At 37.3% G+C, this 23,012-nt stretch overlaps 1 protein-coding gene across 2 annotated transcripts in view; it reads right to left on the bottom strand.

Annotated features, from left to right (window-relative positions):
* The window catches only part of LOC131076327 (uncharacterized), a 211,076-nt gene that overhangs the window by 56,795 nt on the left and 131,269 nt on the right, over positions 1-23,012 (bottom strand). For both annotated transcript variants that reach the window (XM_058013462.2, XM_058013464.2), the window contains 6 exons: positions 14,026-14,210; positions 13,737-13,845; positions 13,456-13,554; positions 13,220-13,363; positions 12,713-12,874; positions 11,999-12,220 (listed from right to left, as the gene is read on the bottom strand). In XM_058013462.2, the coding sequence (XP_057869445.2) occupies positions 11,999-12,220; positions 12,713-12,874; positions 13,220-13,363; positions 13,456-13,554; positions 13,737-13,845; positions 14,026-14,210 (921 nt within the window). The remainder of the gene's footprint in view (positions 1-11,998; positions 12,221-12,712; positions 12,875-13,219; positions 13,364-13,455; positions 13,555-13,736; positions 13,846-14,025; positions 14,211-23,012) is intronic.

Here is a 23,012-nt window from a genome sequence, read left to right on the forward strand (position 1 = left end):
AATCTGACTTCGTCACCTGTCTGTGACTGATGCCCAGTAAGATGGGCCAATTGGTAGTCCCATCCCTAAAATCTAGGGATACTCCTAGAAACTAGGAAACACACCCAATCTTCCTGAAACTGAAACCATGGTATGGTCCCGTGGAACCTCAAATATGGAAACTGCCACAACCTCCTAAAAAGTAGGGAATCGCCCTAAAAAGTAGGAACCTTTCTCCAAACACCTGTAACTGCTCAAAAGGATCCTGCTCTACTCCTTGGTCCCCCAGGTGGTCATTCAGTCAACTGCCAGTTCTCCCTAAAAAATAGGAACTGTCGTCTGAAGGTCCAAAATGGCTCACAGAGCCCCTACAAAGCTCCATGACCCTCAGAATGAGTCCCCTAACCATGTCATTGACCTACAGGAACTCGAATGGTAGGTCAACCCCTGCTCATCTCATGTCACCTAGAAAAGGGGACATTACAATCTTCCCTTCCCGAAGATTGCTGCCCTTAAGCATTTTGCACCTGCACGCTGAAAACCAATTCACTGGATCCCATATCAATCTGATAAACGTTGCTTCACCCAACCGCTGCGCTACTCTGATATAAACATTTTTATACCCAAAGTGAAACAACTCATCATGGATCCACTGAAGAAATACACCACACATGTCAATACCAAGATCACAAATCTTTGCACTATCATATCCATCCATCATGTCAATACTCATTATACTGCTGCTGTGAACCTGAATATCATCTAACCAGCTAAGAACTTCACTCCAATTGAAGCCACAAGTACTACCAACCATCAATGCTGATATGAATCCATCAATGAGCCAATTTCCAACAAGTAAAGTGTGTTGAATACTTTTCCAAGACCTCCAAACAGTTGTTGTAACTTTACCTATATTTCCACAAATTAATGTGCCTTCATTAAAGGTTGCTAAGTAAATGTTTTGTTGAGCCATGTAACAAATGAAGTCCCTTACATGCTGATCTTCATAGCCAACTGTCAAATCTAAGAAAACTGAGTCACCAATCAATAAGTACAACGCTGCCTTATCATATGAAAGAGGTGACAAAATGAAAGGTGCATTGCGAACACCTTCTATGCCAATAAAGGATAACTCATTAGTGGCTGGTCCACTATGAGCTTCATTATCAATTCCATCACCACCATGAAAAAAATAACCTATATCAGCTGAAAAATCAGAATTAGATAGCTCGTGTTCCTCCTTACCAATATGGTGATGAGTATCATGAATGTGCTGAAGTTGAAGCTTGGCCTGATGAGCTATCAACTTGGCTTGTTTGGCTCTTGCCAACCATCCTTCATTCATCCTCTGAGATTGCTCTATATCAGCTGTCCCCAAATGCACAAAATCTGATTTATGATGGATTGTATTATTCACATTATCATAACCCATGATTGCACCATGTGTACCTTCAAGTCTAGAATGCAAATCATTATTCTCTTCTTGACCAAAGGCTGCCATATCTTGAAGAAGAGAAGTTATATCACTTTTGTTATGAACCTCGTGGGGTGGCTCAAATGACATGCTAGAGGCTGCTGATTTGCCAAGTTCAACATACACCTCCCCTATCAAGATAGACTCACACACATCCGTCAAACTCTCCTCGGAACCATCACCATTAGGCACATTTTCTGTTTTGTTCCCATCTTCTAAGGTCTGATTTGAAAAATCAGACTCATTATGACATGTATCTTCAATATCAAAAGCATCAGTAACACCCAAACAATGAGTGTTTGCATGAGATGACCCCTCACAACCATCATCCTCATGCACCAAAGCATCGAAATCTTGATTATGCTCAGTAACAAGACTGCTGTCATAAAAGTCAGGGTTGCTATGGCTTGTTTTGCCCTTGCATCCCTCTTGTTTAACACTCATATATTGCGTGCCAACTGTAGGAATCCCTCCTACAACTTCCTCCTCATGTGCCATGACCTTTGAATCATCATTGTGTTCATATGAAGGACCGCTGTTATAAAAATCAAAATGGTTGCCATACCTTTGTGACATGTTTTCAACATTCATAGGTACAACTTCATCCCTTGTAGCATGTTCATCAAATTCCTCATAAAGATTTTTACAAACCTCATTTATGGATGAGTCAATCGGTTCTTCTCTTTTTATTTGCAGCTGATATGAATTCATAGCATCTTCAGCTTCATCTGGAATACCCATAAATTGGGTGAAGGTAAGCATATCCTGTAGCTTTTTTGGAAGGGAGCGATACCTATGATAGTTGCTTATGACTGTATCATTGAATGTTTTAACAGGGGGCCTCCTTGTACTTTTAGATGTAGTTGTACCTCTAGTGTGTCTTGAACTCTCTGAAGGTGTTTGATCAAATTCCCTTCCTGCTTGTTTATTTTTACAAAACCCTGTCATGATTATTCTTTTTATGTCCAACTGAAAACCAAATCCAATCATACCAAGTGAATGCAATTACCACCCCACAGGCTGGCAGGATTATGCTCTGATACCACTGAAAGATCCCAAATGGATCCTGTTGACGTGTTTTTTATGACAGCATCGAACACAGAATAAAGTTGCCTAACGGTCACTTCACTCTCTCTTGATCAAGGTACGATTGCATGCTAAGATTGCAAGAAGTTCAAACAATCGACTCCAAGGTTCCTTCAATGCGTGGACGTGACTTAGTTGGCTGATGTGATTGCTGGTAATCCAAGGGGCCTTACGTGTGCATCGTTCTTTCACTTCTTTGCTGTGGCTGGAACTCCATCATCGGATATGACAATTCTGCGATGCTGCTACTTCGAATGGACTAAAATGAACTGAAAGAAAAGGGAAAGGGTTCAGAAGGATCTAAATCTACTCCTAAGGGCAGTGATAACAATGAATAGTGCTCTGGTGGACAAATTTCAAATAAACCAAGCTCTGCTTCGCCAAGTTCAACTACAACTCTGCAAGAACCGGTGCAATCTTCTGAGGATATTGAAGGATATTCAAATCGAGAAAGTGCATTTGAATACCCAAAATGGCGCAATCCAAACGACTGTCCACAACCGAACTTAGCACAAGTTTAGTGGCTCAGGCTAACTTTACACTGCAACTTACAATCAACAAGATACAAAAATTATGAACCATGGAAATTCATCAGACACCATTACATTCTCCATTGAAATCAAAGCACTTTACTACTTCTAATCTAAGTGAGGAAGGTGAAACCATGCAAGTTTTGAAAACATAACTCAAGTGGACACCATCAGAGAACAATGTTTCACTATTATTTTCTCAAAAAAACTTATCGCAACAATCTCATACAAAGCTCCCTCCTCTTTTACAAATGAGGGGGTCACCCCCTTATATAGGCTTCAAGCCCTGGCTACATGCAAAACCCTAATTAGGGTTTGCCCAAAAGATTCTCCACACATGATGCAACAAGGTGGGAATCTCCAATTAATAACCCATCATGCCCATATACAATTAATTCAAAAGTACCCAAAATAGCATCCATTGTGCATTAAATGCACCACCTCCTTCAAATTCGTCCAACATGCGTTGAATATTCATCCATGCAAAAATCACCCCACTATGTCGTAAATGATCCATCATTTCCACATGAGGTGACTGCATGCAAAAGGAATCTGCCATAAATTCAACATGCAATGACCAGGTCGCCATTTGGTCAAATATTCTGGTAATGAATGTGCCACCCTACTACCACGTGTTCAATAGATCCTCGCCATGCAAGTGGACCCCGCCGTCGCATATCCGCTCCTGCACATCTGGAATTGTTGGAGAGGGAAAATTCGATTCAAGAAGAATTTTCTTGAAGTCTCTTCAACTTTCCTTGCTCGGAGAAGGTTTTTCATCAATTCTGCACATTTCCTATTTTTTAGGAAAATTTCCAAATTAGGGTTTCGCGGTCCAGGAGAGAGAAAATTCTCCTACGAATACAAATCTGTAAAACTTTTGAAATTTGGATGTGATTTGATGCCCAAGAATGGATTTTTCAAATTTTTCCCTGGAGGGGAAATTTCTTGTTCAGTTCATCCCTGATTCCTTCCTTGCCTTAGAAATTTTATGTTCAATTCATCCTTGGGTGTATTTCTCCCTTGCTTGGAATTTTGTCCCGAAGGAAGGAATTTCAAATACTTAGCCAAATTTTCATCTTTCCTGGAATTCTGTCCTGAAGGAAGGAATTTCCAACACTTAGCCAAATTTTCACATTTCCAAGAATTCCGTCGTGAAGGAAGGAATTTTCAACACTTAGCCAAATTTTCATGTTTTTCAGAAACTCTGTCACAAAGGAAGGAATTTCCAACACTTAGTCAATTTTTCACCTTTCCTAGAACTATGTCCTGAAGGAAGGAATTTCCATTACTTTGTGAATTGTCCATGTCTCTTTTTCAACATCCCTATTTTTAGGGATCCTCCTAAAATTTAGGAGTCAGTTCATTGGATGGAGAATTTTGCCAGGATTCCGAATCTATGAAATTTTCTCCACTCTGTCGAGATTCGGTGTCTAAAAATAGAAAATTCAAAAATTTGCCCGAGGGGATTTTTTTTTTTAAAATTCCTCCTTGATTCCTTGGATTCCGTGCCTTAGGCAAAATTTCAAAATTTTTGCTTGAGTGAAATTTTTTACCACGCCAAGGATTCATGAATTTTCCTTCTGTGAATGGCTTTCTCAATTCAGCGCCCCAACCCAGACCTGGGCGCATTTTCAACATGTCCATGGAGAGGTGGATTTTTCCACTTGTGAATTCATTCTTGGTTTTAGCGCCCCAGCCCTGACTTGGGCGCATTTTGGCCATGTCCATGGAGAGGTGGATTTTTCCACTTGTGAATTCATTCTTGGTTTTAGCGCCCCAGCCCTGACTTGGGCGCATTTTGGCCATGTCCATGGAGAGGTGGATTTTTCCACCATTTCAGGCTCTTCATCAAGATATATATATGAAATATAACATTTAAGTATAAGAAAGGAAAAAGACATATTGAAGATTTTCTTTCTTATACTTTAAGTTATATTTCATATATATTGTAAGGATGTTTGAGAGTGGTTTCAGGTCCATAGGAGTCATAATGCAAATTCTGGATTTTGGAAGATCTTCCAAATTTCCAGACTTAGTCAAATTTCAGGCCATTTTCGGATCAGGATGACATTGGTGGATTGATGTGAATTTCTAGACTTGGATGATTTTGCATGCTTTCCTCTTATGGAATAGGAGTTCCAAACTTAACCATTTTTGATCCAACTTGTTTGCCTTCTGACTTTTCCGGATTTAGAAATGGTCTTCAGGAACGTTCAGTCTTCAGCGTCTTCGGAGATATTCAGCTTTCAGTGTTTTCCTATGAAGATCCTGTCAAAAATAGATTCTCCCAAATAGCAAGTGTTTCAAAATGTCAAGGTTTGGGCAAAATAGGTCACAAAAGCACTTACTAAAGATAGAAACTTACTAAAAATTAGAACTTACTAAAAATAGTAAGTTTGATTTTTGGCAAAATGGCGACATTCTGGGACTCGGAAAAATCCCTAAAAATAGGGACTTTCTAAAAATAGAAAGTTGCTCCGTTTGGGCTCAAATTTCACTGGGAGGTCCCTTGAAGGGTCCTGATTCTAGTCGTATGCTTAGTTTTCCCGAAACCCTAACAGGAACCCCTAAAATCTAGGACAAAAGGCAAAAACCCTAAAATTCATAAAACGAGTCCTAGACTTAGCCGAATTCGCTCAAACAAAAAGCATATTTAATCAATATGACCCCCAAACACCTGCAAAGCAGAGAGATGGACGAGACTGTTGCGAAAAGACCACAAAAACACAAGCTAGAAAACCGGGAGGGCCTAAAAAGAAGGGGGGTCCCCATTTGCAATGGGGCGATGTGTGAAAACGTCACAACAGATCCTTTTGTTGTTGCTACTGTAAATTCTTAATTAAACATACTATATTTTTGTAATTTTCCGGTGATCTTATAGAATAGACAGAAGTTGCAGAAAGGGATTGTTTCTTTTTAGGTTTTGATGTTATAAGTAAAGTAATTGATAAATAGCAACTCTGAAATAAAACAGTAAACAATGTTCATATGTAAGAACACTTAAGCAATCTGAAAATACTGCAAATCATACCAGGCAAATAGCCTAGTTTTGTATTCAGCAAGAATCCATACATTTATTTGGAGTTGTTCTCAATCTGGATTGATGCTAGATGGAGGAATATTACTGGCAACGAACAAGGAAGACCAAATAAGCTGAATACAACCCTTCAAGCTAACATACAAACAAGGCGTGGTTGCAAAGGAGGCGTGGAAGCTGCTGCAAATCACGTGCCAGCTGAAATAGACCAGCCGCCCTGTTGAAACCCCCAATATGCATGCTGAATCTTCAGGACAAGAAGATGTGTCTTCTACCTCTGACAATCTCTGTGCAATCCTGTATAAATCCATTGTCAACTCCTGCTGAGGGCTACGTCCCAGCAAGCTCAGACCTGGGGTGTGCGTCCCAAACCAAAATCACTCTTCCAGAGCAATTCCCAAATTCACAAGTTTCAAAATGATCAAAGATGCTATCAATTAGGTTTTCATCTCCTTATAACTCCTTTCCCTTTGCAAGTTGAACCCTAAAGAATAATAAAGCTTGCGCTTTATAATTAAAGTGACACTTTCCCAATTATGGCGTCAAACTATAGAAAAATATCACTTTATTGCGAATAAATAGCTTCAAACATCCAAAAAGACTCCGGGAAGTGAGAATCATGTAGCAAAGTTCAAGACCTTTCCAACGAGCTATAACACATAGGCATATCAAACCAGATGAAGCCAAAAACCCCTTATTACTCTGAAATGGCTATATACATAGCCTTATTTTAATTTATTTAATCGCTAACTTAGGAAATATTTAAATATATTAACATATTTCCATAGATCCAATAATAGCCCAAAATAACCAACCAAACATGAATCTGACTTCGTCACCTGTCTGTGACTGATGCCGGACAAGATGGGCCAACTGGCAGTCCCATCCCTAAAATCTAGGGATACTCCTAGAAACTAGGAAACACAAACAATCTTCCTGAAACTGAAACCATGGTATGGTCCCGTGGAACCTCAAATATGGAAACTACCAAAACCTCCTAAAACGTAGGGAATCGCCCTAAAAAGGAGGAACCTTTCTCCAAACACCTGTAATTGCTCAAAAGGATCCTGCTCTACTCCTTGGTCCCCCAGGTGGTCATTCAGTCAATTGCCAGTTCTCCCTAAAAAATAGGAACTGTCGTCTGAAGGTCCAAAATAGCTCACAGAGCCCCTGCAAAGCTCCATGACCCTCAGAATGAGTCCCCTAACCATGTCATTGACCTAAGGGAACTCGAATGGTAGGTCAACCCCTGCTCATCTCATGTCACCTAGAAAAGGGGACATTATTTTGGATCAAAGGCCAAGATTTAACCCATCAAATGGCTGTAATCTGCCTTCTAGAACCCTGATAGCTTTAACCCATACATGTTAATTTCCCACCTGTCCCTTTTCAACCACTTCAGCTACCTATAATTGTTCTTAATCAATTTTGCAGATCAGGTAGCTGAGAAATAACTAACCTGTGTCCCTTCATTTTAAATTACATTAAACGGGGCCCACAGGTACTCATTTTACAATAAAGCACTTTTTTTGGAAAAAAAAAAATTGATTTGGAATATCCTACTGTGCACTTTTTATTCAACATGCTCCTGTAGCATTTCGTGTAATCACCAGCCTTTAATCTTGTATTCTGGACTTCAACTTGTTGTATTGCCGATGGTTGCCTTCTCGATCCTTTCATCCACTGGGCCTCCTCTAGGTATCTTCTATCTAGTTGAATTGATCCTTATCATTGTCGTGCTTCACCTTCGGCCCTATAGCATGTCCTTTGTTGGCACTGTTTATTAACACCTTTGGGGTGTTCCCCTTGAATTCGTCTCTCGGCTTTATCTTAGGAATCCTTTAGCTTGATCCTATCTGACTCCTTTCTAGTGGCATTAATCTGCAAATAACAAGTTTAAAATGAATCAATGCTCATGGACTAAATAATTAGAGCTAGTATTATTATCCATGTGGGTCATCATAATCCAAGTTATTAAAACCACAAATGAGACCTCTGAAGTATAATGATTTATCATCTCTGTGTGCATTCTCCATCTAAACACAGATTATAAGATTTCATCACCTAACCGTGTTTGGACAATTTAGGTTAGTATGACCGTATTTGGGACAACTTAGCTCTTTTGGTGTTTCCTTAGGGTAAAACAAAGATGATGATGGCTAAAAAACAACATGTGGACACTACCCTGTAAAACTCCAAATTTGATTATATGTTTGCAAGAGTTTGGCGACTCATATTTATTTTAGCCCCCTTTTTGGTATTTATGTCGGGTTCTGAAGGGGCGACAATAAAAAATGTCTCAGCTTCAGAACATTCGATCCTCTCGTTTTTATCCACTCCCCTTAAGGCTTCAGGGAACTTCAGTATATTGCTCGATGAATGCAAGGCAGCATTTTAAAGAAATGTCTTGGTCTTTTAAGAAAGCACGTGATCTTAAACATTAATTTTCTTTGATTTCAACTCGACTGTGCCCTTTCGGTATATTGTCCGGTATATTTTTCGATGTTTGATTTTAAAAAACCATGAACTTTATTCATTAGTCACCTCTCTTTTCTGTGTTGCGTTTTGCCTAGTAAATTTACATGGTATCTTCATTGGCACGTGAAGATGATTCAAGTGTTTTTTAATGTCTGAACTTTCTCTTTGCTTTGACTCTCGCACTTATTAGCTTTGGTCATTTTAGAGCTTCTTTTGGTATTTTTCACGACGTTTTTGAAGGATGATAGTAGGAGGAAATTCATAAAAAAAAATGCCGAACTTTAATTTGCATCTCAACCTCACGTGAAGCATTGTCAGTATTTCTCTCAGGGCTTACAGAGACGAAGACCAAAAATGACTTCATTTTTTTGGTCTTTCAAAACACCGGATTTGGAAGCTACGGAAGCTCAGGTGTTTATCGAGCTCATTTTCGAGACTATTTTCGATGACTTGAGTGATAGAAAGGGCAAAACAAGCTTGCTTTGCTCCAAATGCTTAACTTACACTTCACGTTTTTGCTCTTTGAAGATGCACTAATACTAGACTCGAGGTTTTTCACGGGATTATGCAAAGGTGAAAACAAAATGATTTGATCCCTTTTCAAAAAAGAACACTTGAACTCCCCATTTTGCCTTCTGAAGGGATTTGGACACCATACACGAGGTTACAGGGACGTGAAAGAAGACTACCTTGCTAAAATATTCTCTCTCTCGCAGGCAGGCAAAATGGGGTCCTTGCTGGGATAGGGCGTGATGTGCTATGCACAAAAGATACCATGACTTCCAATCTCACAGATCTACAAAACATTGTCCACACATAGAACATCCACTCCAATCCACAAGCCTTTGAAATTCCAAGAACGGTACAAAACCCTAATTTACAAGTCGAATAACTCTTACACCAATTTGGCTCTAATACCAAATGTTGGAACATTTCACTCTCTAATCCAACTGTTTAACATCAAATCTTAGTTATCAAGCTATGAAACCAATTAGTGAGATACAAGGCTTAGACTACTACAGTAAGGAAATCTACATTTTTATGCAAATAAACATTTGTGTTCTCAATCTTGGAACTACCATGAAAAGATTTAATGGATTTAAACCAGCAAACAGAAACATAAACATTATTATAGCATCACATAGCATAGGATTTACATGGAGAAACCCTTGCAAGAAAAAGCTCAACCAAGAGAGAGAGACCAAACATGTATTTTTGAAACCAGTGTTACAATACAGTTATACTTCCATTCTCTTCTTTGTCTCATCTCAATGCATCCAACTCTCTATCCTATTCATGCAACCTCTTCAACCTATTTATTCCATTCCTCTCTCTTTATCTATCTTTACCACTATCCAAGACACCAATTTATAGAGTTAATGAAACACAAGAGAAGCCAAATACCATCAAAGATGGTTCCAAAATGCCTCTTCAGATTCCAACATCCCAGACCTTTGGATTGCCTCATAGAATATGAAGATCATTCAAAATGCATCCCAAGGGTCTTTCTTCTCACTATCCCAACCACCCAACTTGGGGAATGCCAAAAGACACAAGTTTGGAGCTCATGAGTCATCCATTGTTACCTAAGCACTCCATTTGTATGTGGGACTTTAATTGATTTATTCTCGTCTCCAAAAGTAATTATTATTATTGTTGATGGAAACCTCCTTCCTTATGAATGAATTACAAACAAAAGGTGGGATTGATGTAATGTCCTCTTCCTGTTTAGTTCAATATGGTGGACAATTAGCCTATCCAATGGGTTCCCATAGGCTAATGTGTTAGGGTTAGGGAACTTTGGGAGACGGTTTATCTAGTGGGATGGCAATATCAAATGTTTATTTGAGCCTCAATGGTTAGATTGTGCACAATAACCCTTTTTGGAGATTTTGGGTGAGTTCTCCAATACTTGCTATTTTTAGTAAGTCAGTTTAGAAAAACAAACAAAACTAGCTATTAGTATTTCTATTTTCAGATATGTTGGTGGGAGCAAATATTTAACCTTATTATTATTTTGATATTTTAATACAAGAACTATTTGGGCACCCAATATTTAAGTAAAGATGTTTAAATTTATTAAATTGAGTCTTTTGAAAAGGGGACACCACTTTGGGGACATAAGGTGAATAAATATTAAACAAAATATGCCAAGAAGCTGGGTATATCCTTAGGGGAGTCTATATAAGCAGTTGCTTGAACTCATTTTTATATGCTGGATTTGATATTTGATATGGCTTCTTGTTTTGGGGAAGATTGTTCTTCCTAGGGTTTGTGAGGACGAAATCCCTTACTGGCAACATCTTCCACGTTGTCGAGACTCGAGAGACACAATTTGGAGGATTTCATGAAGCTTTCATTCAGGAAACACAGTTGATCTGATTGATGATTTTGGTATTCAGTCATTGTTGTAGTTTCAATGCATATCTAGTTTTGGAGGGCCAATTGAAGGAGTCTTTGAGGAGATTGTTGTGGTTTATGCTTCTATTGGCTTGCCATATCATCTTGATTGCTAGTCCTACTTCTTTGCAGCAGGCCGTACACTTCACATTTGGATGTGAGACTTCTTAGAGGGGTGATTGAGGGTTTTGGTGTGTTTATCTGCACATTTGGTCTAGTCTTTGGCTGCTGTACTTAGAAATATCTCTTTCTTGGCCATTGGAGAGGTTTCTTTGGAGTGGTGTCCATTTCCAGTGATGCTAGTTTGCTGATTTTATGAACAGACCAGACTTGTTTATTGCTCCATTTTTTGGGTATATCAAAAATAGATTTGCAATGCCTGGGTTGTTCCTACTTTTGACAAAAAAATGTGTTTTCAGATCAATAATAAAATCTGGAACATTTCAGCTTTATGTATTTCTGAGTTTTGCTAAATTTCTAAGATATTAGTTTGCTGCAAATATTTCTATATTCTATCATTCCAAAACAACTGCAAAAACACCATCAAAACAAAAAAGCTCAAGGCAAAATAGGGAAGCATATTACAATTAAATATTAGAAATTAATTTCCAATAACACCCTAAGTGCCTAGAGACACTTTCCAAGGATGTTGGAAGCATGTAAAATGACATAGGGTTTACAAGGTAGATGGCACCTAAATCCTAACATTATGTCAATAAACTACTTCATACATTTCACCACTCTTATGTTCCTTGTGCTAAACAAGCTTCCATAAACTGATCACAATCCCCTCATTCACTGTGACCATAGACACCAGTCTATCTAAAGGTCTTGCTAAATTTTTAAATCAAGCAGAGGAAGCTTGGGCTTATGAAAAGTACTTTTTTACCACAAGATTTTGTAAGATATCAATACAATGTAAAGAAAAGGCAGCATAGTCTCTACTGCTAAGAGTCTTTGACATGAGAGAATTCAATTAACACTGCAAAAATGTATGAAAATGGCACTTACCTTCCAGAACTGATATTCCTTAATCAAAAGAGATTTGACACGGTCATCCAACAGAAACTGTGAGAAACCAACAAACTTTCTAGCAAGGAACTGGTATGCAAAATTGACAGTTGTGCTTATAATTCCTGTCCCATGTGTACAAATAGAGTTGGCAACATGTTTAACACTAATGGTATTCAGGTTTTTCCGGTTCAGAGCATTCGAAACTTTCTCTATGAACACCTGAAAAGAAAAATACAGAGTTAAGTCTTTTCCTAAACTATCAATCAGAGATCAAAAGCTTATTCTTCTATTGAGAGAGAGAGAGAGAGAGAGAGAGAGGGAGAGAGGATTCAATATAATGCTCAAGGCCCAATCATGACTACTACTTTACATATGCCTATTGAACAACTAAGACAACCAAGCAAGTTAGGGTATGCAATTTGTTAGAAGCTTTAGAGGGTAAAACTCTACAAGCCACTGTCTGTAACTCTAATATTTACAGCACTACTAAAATCTGTAGCAAACAATAGGATAGCAAAGTGGACATGTAAAATGACAATACCTGAGAACATGGTCAAACAAAAGAAAAAGGAGCATAGTTCTTAGTATTTTGTGCCTTGCATAGCAGCAATGTGCGTAAATACTACATAGGGAATATATATGAAAAACAATATTGTCTAGCTTGAACATTACAAAATGGAAAAACAATGCCATGTAGAAGAAAAAATGTACCTGTGTGTTCATATTGTAAGTGTATGAAGCTACAAATACATGAATATTATGCATTACGTCAAGAAGGTCAATACCCTGCTCCAAAGTTTGTCCAGGTAGGTGAATATCATCTAACTGCAGCCCATATTTCTGTTCTGCAAGGTGCCTCATTTCAGAATATGTCTGAAATTAAATTACAAAACCCAAAAAACATGCTTAGAAATTGAATGATCTTTAGGGCTCAAAAACAAGGACAATAAAATAGCAAAAAATTCCAGCAAGAAAATGCAAAATTCAAAAGTCACAAGTAATTTTTATTCAGAAGTTTTGCACTACTTCCAACATCAAAATAGAAATAACTAAATTGATCTGACAAATAAATGTGCATTAAAATTTTCAAATAAACATCACAGATGCTACCACAATGGACAATGTGCTTTGCTACAAAAATTAACCAGATAATAAAAAATAGAATATTTGATTTGTCTAAAACACACTAAATAAAGCTTGGGAACAGCTTTGGTGTACCTTCCAGTTATGAGGAGCCATGGCTGCATGATTGTAGAAGGCAGCATTTAGATAGCTCTCAATGCGAGTTTTTATATGGATATACTTGGACAAAGTTCTCAATGGTTTTAACTGTAAGTACCAGGATAAATCACGAACACCTGTCTGAAAGAAACAAGAAAAGAATACTTTTTCAGCAAAAAACATTCAACACTGTAATATTTTAATCTACTATCCATGAAACTAATAAAAGACACCTTTGTAGGATTCACATTCACAGATCCTTTCATATTTGCTGAGTGTACATGGAGACGGAGATCAGTTTCAATATCTCTGCAGAGAGGCTCTATAATTTCCTGTATTTGGAACAAAAATCATGCACAAATAAAATGCAAGATGAATAAAAACTCGTGAAGAAATGAGTTCATAGGATGAATAGAATTCGCACTAAAAGATGAGATTACGATAGATTATATACTCTATAGGCAAATAACAAGCAATTTAAACAGTTAGAAATAAGAAGTTAAATCAAACTTACATTGGTTAGAGACCTCTCTATCTCAGTTTCATATGTATCAACAGATATATCATCAACATTAACATCTTTAAGCATCCTCAGTCCATCACAGAATGCACTGACTAAATATCTGTACAAACAGGACAAAGATACAAAAACATTTTACAGGCCAGATAATACTGATTGGAGGTCTCAGGTCAGCAATAAAATTGTTTATCATCTCCAATGCAACTAATTTATCAAAAGGAGATCTAGTATTCATATACTTAATGTAGGACAAAAATAAGTTTCTAAGTACATAGAAACATACTGCAGCCATGGAGCTTTTTGTTCCTGAGGATACACCATAGAAAACCATGTAGACATCATTTCTTTTCTCCAATAAAGGAAGTTACAGTTTGTCACTGCTCCCACTATGGTATCATAGTCAGCTATTAGCGCTAGCTTAGACATAAGTTTTCTCACTTTAGAATAATCAGATTCCAGATGCAAACACTGTTCAAGCATAAAACATACTACTTTTCAGAGGCTTGACCTTATAGCCAACAAGGAGCGATATTTAAGACACTTGATAAGAACCAATCCATTAGAAACATAAAGGATTATCCTTTGTCAATGAAAAGGAAAATAGTAATTTCCATAAAGGTATAACGAATTAATATGAAAGATTGATTTCTTAGTAATGCAGAAGTTAAAAGTATTCATTGACACAAGGGCAGAAGCAAATGTAATCCAAGCACAAAGAAAGTTGTAAGGGGGCCTTTAAAATTTCACAAATATTAAAGAAAGAAAAACAATAAACAAGGCAAAAATAGAATCCTCAGAAAAGTCAATGGATATAAGCAGGCCCTGTATTGGTTCTCTCACATCAGATAATTGGAACATGAGCTTTAGATTAAGCACAACCTTTTCTTCCAGCCTATCTTCTATCTTTATTAGCACCAAGTTTTCCTTTCTCGTGAGTATGTTTATCTTTTAGTAAATGACTTTATCTTCTTAAAATTTTGGGATTTACCTGGTTGGCCCCCCTTGTTCAGACCTATTATTAGAGTGTTTAGCTTGTAGCTTATTTTGGAGATATTTCCCTCCTTGAAGTTATTTCTGTTGGCTATAGTTTTGAGTCTCATTGACCTACTTGTTTATATTTTTTAACATTAATATGACTTCATTCTTTCTTTTTTTCTTTGTTTAATAAACATGTATTATAATTATTGTTGAAATTATCTAGCTAGTTTCGGATTCTACTATAATTAAATGTTGCCTTTGGCAATTAAAATCTAATTGATATTGAGCGAATATGTCTTGTAATGTTAAATAGGTCCAAAGTCAAATGCAATGTAAAGTGTGGCCCCATTCTTATGTAATTTGTAATTAATTTATTATCCCAAGATGGGCGCCAATATGTAAGAAGGGAAATATAAATTGAGTCGGCCTACTTAGACCCAGCCGACTTAAGGAAAAAGGTGATTGAGTCTTGCATATAACAAGACTCAATCCTATCAACCATTTCATACACATCAAGCACATATGATCAAGCATGGTCAAGTGAATATTATGATCTGCATTATACCTAGCGAATTAATCAGTCTGATTGAAGTGAATCTACATTTCATGGCTGAGCGAAATTGTGTTCAATCTGAACAGCGAACTCATCTTGCACTTACTGGTCACTCCATCTGATCCGAATCTGATTCTATTGCTGTGCAACATGTGTGAACATTTGTCTTCCTGAATAGTGCAAATCTGATTATGGAGGCTGTGCGAACTTGCATGCTATCCGAGCTGTAAACTGTCTTCATTCAGATCCGAACCTTGACATTATTGAGGGCAGACCTGTGCGAACTTGTTGAGAGCTTTGCTGGGTGAGATTTAGCAGTAATTATCTTCCTTTATGATGCTGAAGTTCTGCACATGATCAGGCGAATTAGGGCCTGCACATCAGAGGTTTGATTGGGCAAAGTTCTGCCCTAGCTTAGGAACTAAATCGGATAAGTAATCTGATCTATTCTTAATTGTAATCTGCTCATAATAAAAGGTTCTGATCTGGATCTTTGATGCTGGGTTTTTCCTCCAAGAGGGAGGTTTTCCTAGGGTATATTGTGTTTTGTGTCTCGTGTGTTTACATTTAAGTTAATTTCTGAGTTTACTTAAATCTGATCACTAAAACTAACATGGTATCAGAGCAGGTTCCTTCTATAAAGCCTAACAGCTTGAAGGTAGATCTTGTATTACTTCTTTTGCAGGACTAGGGCTAGCATGAATCAGCAACGAATCTGGACAATATACTTGCTTGTCGAATTGAGGGCATCGATGGGGCCATAACAAGAATATGAAGGGTTCAATCTTTGTATACAGTTGTTCTTACTCCTCTACCCTCTCATTTGCTTACCTCTGTTAAGAAAGGTTTGGAGACTTATATCTACCTGCCTTGTCCTTATTGGTATTAGTTCTTTTCTACAACCCTAGTTTGGGATCTTAACTAGTGCACAGGGTTCTCTTACTTGTTAACTATTTCATCAGAGAGTGCCTTCATATGTTGGTTTGTGCACTTGTTTCCTTCTAGCTTCAGATCTTAAGTATTTCTTTTATTCCATTAAGGGCGGTATAATTGTCATCCTAAGGTTTGTAACTATCACCCTAGTTCGAGCTTTGTTCTTGTTTTAAGAATTTGTTCTAATCCTTAGTTTGGATTGTTGAAGTTGGTATTTGGATTGTCTTACTCTCTATTTTGAGTATGTTTATCTCTCATCCTTCTTGATGTGATTTGCTAAGAATATGCAATGATCCAAATTGATGCATTGATCTGAAAATATCATCCTTGATACTTAATATTATCAGCATTTGTTGCAGATATAGAACTAGGAGTATCTTGATGGATATACCAGCAAGCATAAATAGGAAGATTGAAAGATGAATGAAATTTATAGGAGATTTAGAAATATGGAACATTAGTTGAAAACATATAATGAATAGTGTCCTTTAATCATTGGTGTGATAGGCATGTAAAGGTAAGATGCCTTAGTCATCCTATTCAGTAGCTATGCCTAATGATGGCCTTACTATCTTCATATTATAATCTGATCCTTTATGATACTTACTGCATAGTTCTGATGCACTGTTCTATCCAAGTCTTGAAATGCTCAATAGTCTTGCTGCTCTGGAATTATATACTCTTATGGTGTGTCTCTTGATTTGCATCAAATCTTTTAACATCGTATGGACTGTATTTTCTGTTCTATGAGTGTTTTATGTTTGGATAAGGTTGTCATGTAGGGTTGTGACTGTGCAACTCTTGGTTCTCATCAGCTCTTCGTAAAGCTCTCATGATCTTTGTTATACTTTCATTGTATCCTTGCTTTGTTGCTCTTGTGTAGAGGACTGCTTTTAGCTCTAATGTATTTTTTTGTCATGACTTTCACTGTCCTCCTTACATAATATTCATTGTGATATCTATCTCTTCAATACTGCCTATTACATTTTGAAATAAGTATTCTCTTGATGATGAAACCTAAGATCAATGAGGTATCTAACTTAGTTCTTTTGATCACATGTTTGTGTTCAACTACATTGTGTATCTTTTGAGCGGTTGATACTCATATTTGATTTTACACACTGGCTGGAAAGGCAATTTGGTTTATATACCTTGCTTATGGATTTTGTAATATGTTAGATTGTCAATTTTTTTTTAAGTCACCTACTTGCCTTAATTTTCTGATCAGATCAGGCACGGCTATCTCTCTGTTATGGAAAACAATTTGTACATTAAAGAATGTTTTGTAGTGAGTGAAGTTGATCATATTCTTTGGCCTAGCAATGTACAAAATCCTTGTGTTATACTAACTGTTTTGAGCAATCTTTGCATATGCTGTCAATGGTGGAAGTCTAGAGGTAAGTTATCTTACATGTTCATGAATTTTCTTGGTAATTCATTCTATTGGGATATTGAATCATGTTTGATCCTAACATTGATGCTTATCTTCAAGATAGTCTTGAACTATCATGCCTTCAAGCTTCAGAGGGAGCTTGGTAATAAGAGCCTACACAAACTCTCAGCTCATTCCTTCACTTGAAGGTATGCCATGATCATAAGGATTGTGCTATGGGTCCATTTCGTAAAAGTGAAGTAAGGAAAAGATTGGCATTTCTCATTTTTATGGAAACTTGGTTGCTTTCATTAGTTGATTCTTATCACAATCTTATATTAAAAATCAAGAGGGAGTTCCATGTTCCCTACAATCCTCAGTAATTGTGTCATGTGCCCCTAATAAGTGATTATGAATGTATAGAATATTAATTATCTTATATTAAGTTCCCATTCACTTATATAAATAATTAATATTTATAAGACATATTTTGCGATTATATGTTTAGCCGTAATTAGCCTTAACCATTACGGGAATTTTCAACCAACTCTTGTTAATAAAAGGATGGGCTCATGATAGGTAGAGCAACGGATTATAATCAAAGCATAGTTTTAAGTGAAGATTGGATATCCGCATGATATCAACCTTGATTGAATCATTCCTTTCGCCAGTCACTACTGGCCTATTGGAATCAGAAAGATAACGCAAGGAGAAGAATAACCGTGAGAGCGTTGATAGGACAATTGCAAAATCATGTACATCTTCAAGTACACCTCACATTGGACCCAAGTGAGATTGTCTACAGCTTGGTGGCGGTAGAGGCAAGTGTAAACTCTTCGCAGATTACCTTCAGACCCCGTGTAACACGAACACAGCAACAACATCCATTCATTGGAGTAAAGTCGATATCGGGTATATGGGCTACGAAGAACCTTTCTTGACCACATGAACCATTGAAGCATTCACGGGATATATCAGAAGTGTGGAGGCCCACGGCGTGTATCTTTCGCAGTGTTCCGTTTTCGTAGTGTTTCCGTGCCGCACTTGATGAGCACCGGGTGATCGCGGAGAGAGCTAAAGGCAAGATGTCACCTTCCCTTGTACACCCCGAGTTTGTGAAAGAGAATTTCCCAGCGCAGATGTCATAACCAGTATCGCCGTAATTGTCATTTGTTTGCGGATGTCTACGGGAAGAATCGAGCATCGTGAAATACAAAGAAAGCCAGAGTGCCATGTCATTTGATAGCAAACGTCTACAGGAAGAATCGGGCATCGTGGAATACTAAGGAAGTCAAAGTTCCAGGCTAGTATAACATAAGCCATGTATATCCTGATCAATGTGAAGTTAATCAAATAGCCAGGTGCACTATAACATCAATCTTACTTCTGCTTCGTGTAAGAATGAATTGATTTCCATTTCTGCAGTGTTTGCACTAGTTGTTTAAAACTTAACGATGATTTCAAGAATCAATGCAAACACCACCTAAGGAATGTTGTTTAAGATGTTATTTTCTCTATTGGTTTTACTGCACCAACAAACTTCTATTGTGACCTGGTTGTAAATTGAGTGTTAGCAAGAACCAAGTTAGCATTTTTACAAATTGTGTTAATAGAAGTATTGAGAAATATGAAGCTAGATGTATAGCTCTTGGTTATAAGGAAACACTTGCTCCTGTTGCTAGATATACTAATATTAGAATCATTATAGCTAATGTTGTAGCTAAAGGTTGGAAGTTGGATATAAAGACTACTTTTCTTAATTGAATAATCAGAAGAATATGAGATTCAAGATAGAGAATCTCATGTGTGCAGATTGAAGAAAGCTCTATACGGCCTCAAGCAGGCTCTTCGAGCTTGGTACAAAAAGGATTGATAAGTATTTGATTAGTTTAGGATCTTGCAAGAATGATGTTGATTCTAACCTTTACTTTAAAAGTATTCAATAGTGAAATGCTAATTCTGTTTTTTTTATATATGTGGATGATTTATTTCGAATTGTTCGAGATAGTCTCATGATTAGATGTAAGAAAGAGTTAGCCACTGAATTTGGAATGAAGGATCTAGGCCTAAAACATTACTGTCTAGGACTAGAAGTATGGCAAAGATCTTATTCTTAGTCAAGAAAAATATGCCATTGATATGATGGATTGCAAACCTATGTCTACTCCTATAGAAATTGAGTTTATAACTAACTCTGATTTTGCAGATCCATCGGACTACAGGTAGTTGATTGGATCCTCTATGCATCTAGTTAACACTAGACATAATATTTGTTATGCAGTGAGTGCCCTCAGCCAGTTCATGAACAAACCTAAGCATGTTCATCTTGTTGCAACCAAGGATATCTTGAGATATTTGCGAGAAATAGTTGGCTGCGGGCTGAAGTATCCAATCAACACTGTCATTTCCTTGGAAGGCTACTTTGATTCTGATTGGGAAGAATGTATTACTGACAGGAAGGACACTTGAGGAATCTGTTTCAGGTTGGGTTCATCCGTGATCTCTTGTGCAAGTAGGTATCAGTCCTCAATTGCATTGAGTACAGCGGAAGCTGAGTACATTGCATCAAGTGTGAAGCAATGTGGCTTCACAAAGATTCTTACTAGGTTGTTTGGGCAACCTTGGGAACCCACAGTCATTATTTGTGACAATCAAAATTGTATTAAGATGTTTGTTAATCCTGTGTTTTATGATAGGTCAAAACATGTGGAATCTCATTATCACTACATTTGTGATATGATACAGAAAAGTGCAATTAAGCTGAAATATGTCAGCACTATTGCAGCTGTTCTCACCAAGCCTCTTGCTCGAGTGAAGTTTGTGTACTTCAGAGAGAGACTTGGAGTTGTGGAGTACACAGCTTTGGCTGAGAGGGAGTCTCAGTCCTGTGATGCATTAAGTTGCATCTTCCACCCTCTGTGGGCAATGCAAGGTGGAGTCACCCTCTGCGGGCAATGCAAGGTGGAACCACCCTCTGCGGAAAGTAAGGTAGCAGGTTATTCTTCTCAATACAGAAGATTTGAGGTGTAAGACCTCTTCTCACCCTCTGCGGGCAATGCAAGGTGGATCCATCCTCTGCGGGCAGTGCAAGATGGATATCATGAAAGAAGTTCATGATGTGTATTTATATATTTGTGTGTATTCATTTCTTGCAGGTGTGCATAATAAAGTTTTGGATCCATCCTTTGTGGGCAATGCAAGATGGATATCATGGAAAGGTCCATGATGATTTGTTATTTGGCTAGAATCCTCCCTAGCTAAGAGGCAGTGTTGAAATTATCTAGCTAGTTTCAGATTCTACTATAATTAAATGTTGCCTTTGGCAATTAAAATCTAATTGATATTGAGCGAATATGTCTTGTAATGTTAAATAGGTCCAAAGTCAAATGCAATGTAAAGTGTGGCCCCATTCTTATGTAATTTGTAATTAATTTATTATCCCAAGATGGGCGCCAATATATAAGAAGGGAAATATAAATCAAGTTGGCCTACTTAGACCCAGCCGACTTAAGGAAAAAGGTGATTGAGTCTTGTAATCCTATCAACCATTTCGTACACATCAAGCACATACGATCAAGCATGGTCAAGTGAATATTATGATCTGCATTATACCTAGCGAATTAATCAGTCTGATTGAAGTGAATCTGCATTTCATGACTGAGCGAAATTGTGTTCAATCTGAACAGCGAACTCATCTTGCACTTACTGGTCACTCCATCTGATCCGAATCTGATTCTATTGCTGTGCAACATGTGCGAACATTTGTCTTCCTGAATAGTGCAAATCTGATTATGGAGGCTGTGCGAACTTGCATGTTATCCGAGCTGTAAACTGTCTTCATTCAGATCCGAACCTCGACATTATTGAGGGCAGACCTGTGCGAACTTGTTGAGAGCTTTGCTGGGTGAGATTGAGCAGTAATTATCTTCCTTTATGATGCCGAAGTTCTGCACATGATCAGGCGAATTAGAGCCTGCACATCAGAGGTTTGATTGGGCAAAATTCTGCCCTAGCTTAGGAGCAAAATCGGATAAGTAATCTGATCTATTCTTAATTGTAATCTGCTCATAATAAAAGGTTCTGATCTGGATCTTTGATGCTGGGTTTTTCCTCCAAGAGGGAGGTTTTCCCAGGGTATATTGTGTTTTGTGTCTCTTGTGTGTTTACATTTAAGTTAATTTCTGAGTTTACTTAAATCTGATCACTAAAACTAACAATTATACCTAAATTGTATTGGTCCTAGAATCATGACTACAGTAACACAGTTGAAGCATATTCATACATTTATATGGAAATAAGTGTCAATTCAAGTGTAGCAAGCAAAGTAGAGAAAGTGAGTATTGAACAACTAGTAATAAGAACCAAACATGTGGATTGTCCTAAAAGGTAAACTTATTGACAGCAATGAACGTATAAGAAAAGATAGAGATTAGCCACATTATAACATAATGACTAAGTTCAAAGATAATGTTATAAAATCCAATATAGATATCATATTTAGCGAGGATATGGGAAAAACACAGATGCAGGTAAATATGTAAATAGATTTATATAATTAAATATGTAAAAACCAGAGTATTCAGAATATCACTTTTAATTTCATTTTGAGCTGGGTACATCATACTAATTCAAACCCAGACTCGATACAGTCCTTGTATTAGTGTTTTACCATACGTAAATCCTGGAATCCATGATAGATACACAAATACAATGCATCCAGGCCTGTGGAAAGGAAACTTTCAAATGCTTTCAAAAAATTGGTATCCAGTCATTTCATCTCTTTCTTCACTTTGCTTGTTGCAGCTCTCCTATCGCTTTACTTGTTTCAGCACTGATCTTTTAATTAGGCTCTGCTGCTTCTCCTCTGCTCTTTCCTTATCAATTCCAGTTTTGTAATCTGGAGATCAGATAAGGTTGAAGGGTTCGACCAGAAAGGTTGCCAAGGAGAACAAGCAAGGAAATGTTGGGTCGTTCACTAAAGATTCTCATTACTACTGGTTGCATCCCATATTGTATCTAGTGTCCTTTTTAAAAATTAATAAGAATAGATACATATTTGATCTGTACATACTCAAAAATAGCCATTGTATAGAACACATGCAATCATGATAAGACAAAATTCACAATTACAACCACCAAGGAATCTTTGCTGTAATGCTGGATAACAATGTCAAATCACCTATAGGCTTAATGAAGCATTGTAACTAGTCTTGCTCTAAAATCTTAATATTTTTAGTATCAATCTACATTTGAGATTAGGGCTAAACTATGGGGAATTAGAAGATGTAGTAAATGTAACTGTCAACATCTAAACATACAAATGTTGCTGAATGAATACATATATAACATTCATTTGTACTTGTCATTTGCATTTTAGTCATAAATAAAGTCTGTATTATGTCTCATATGTTGGGGTTTGAAGCCTAAATGAATA

This window comes from Cryptomeria japonica, chromosome 11 (assembly GCF_030272615.1).
Source record: "Cryptomeria japonica chromosome 11, Sugi_1.0, whole genome shotgun sequence".
Taxonomy (NCBI): domain Eukaryota; kingdom Viridiplantae; phylum Streptophyta; class Pinopsida; order Cupressales; family Cupressaceae; genus Cryptomeria; species Cryptomeria japonica.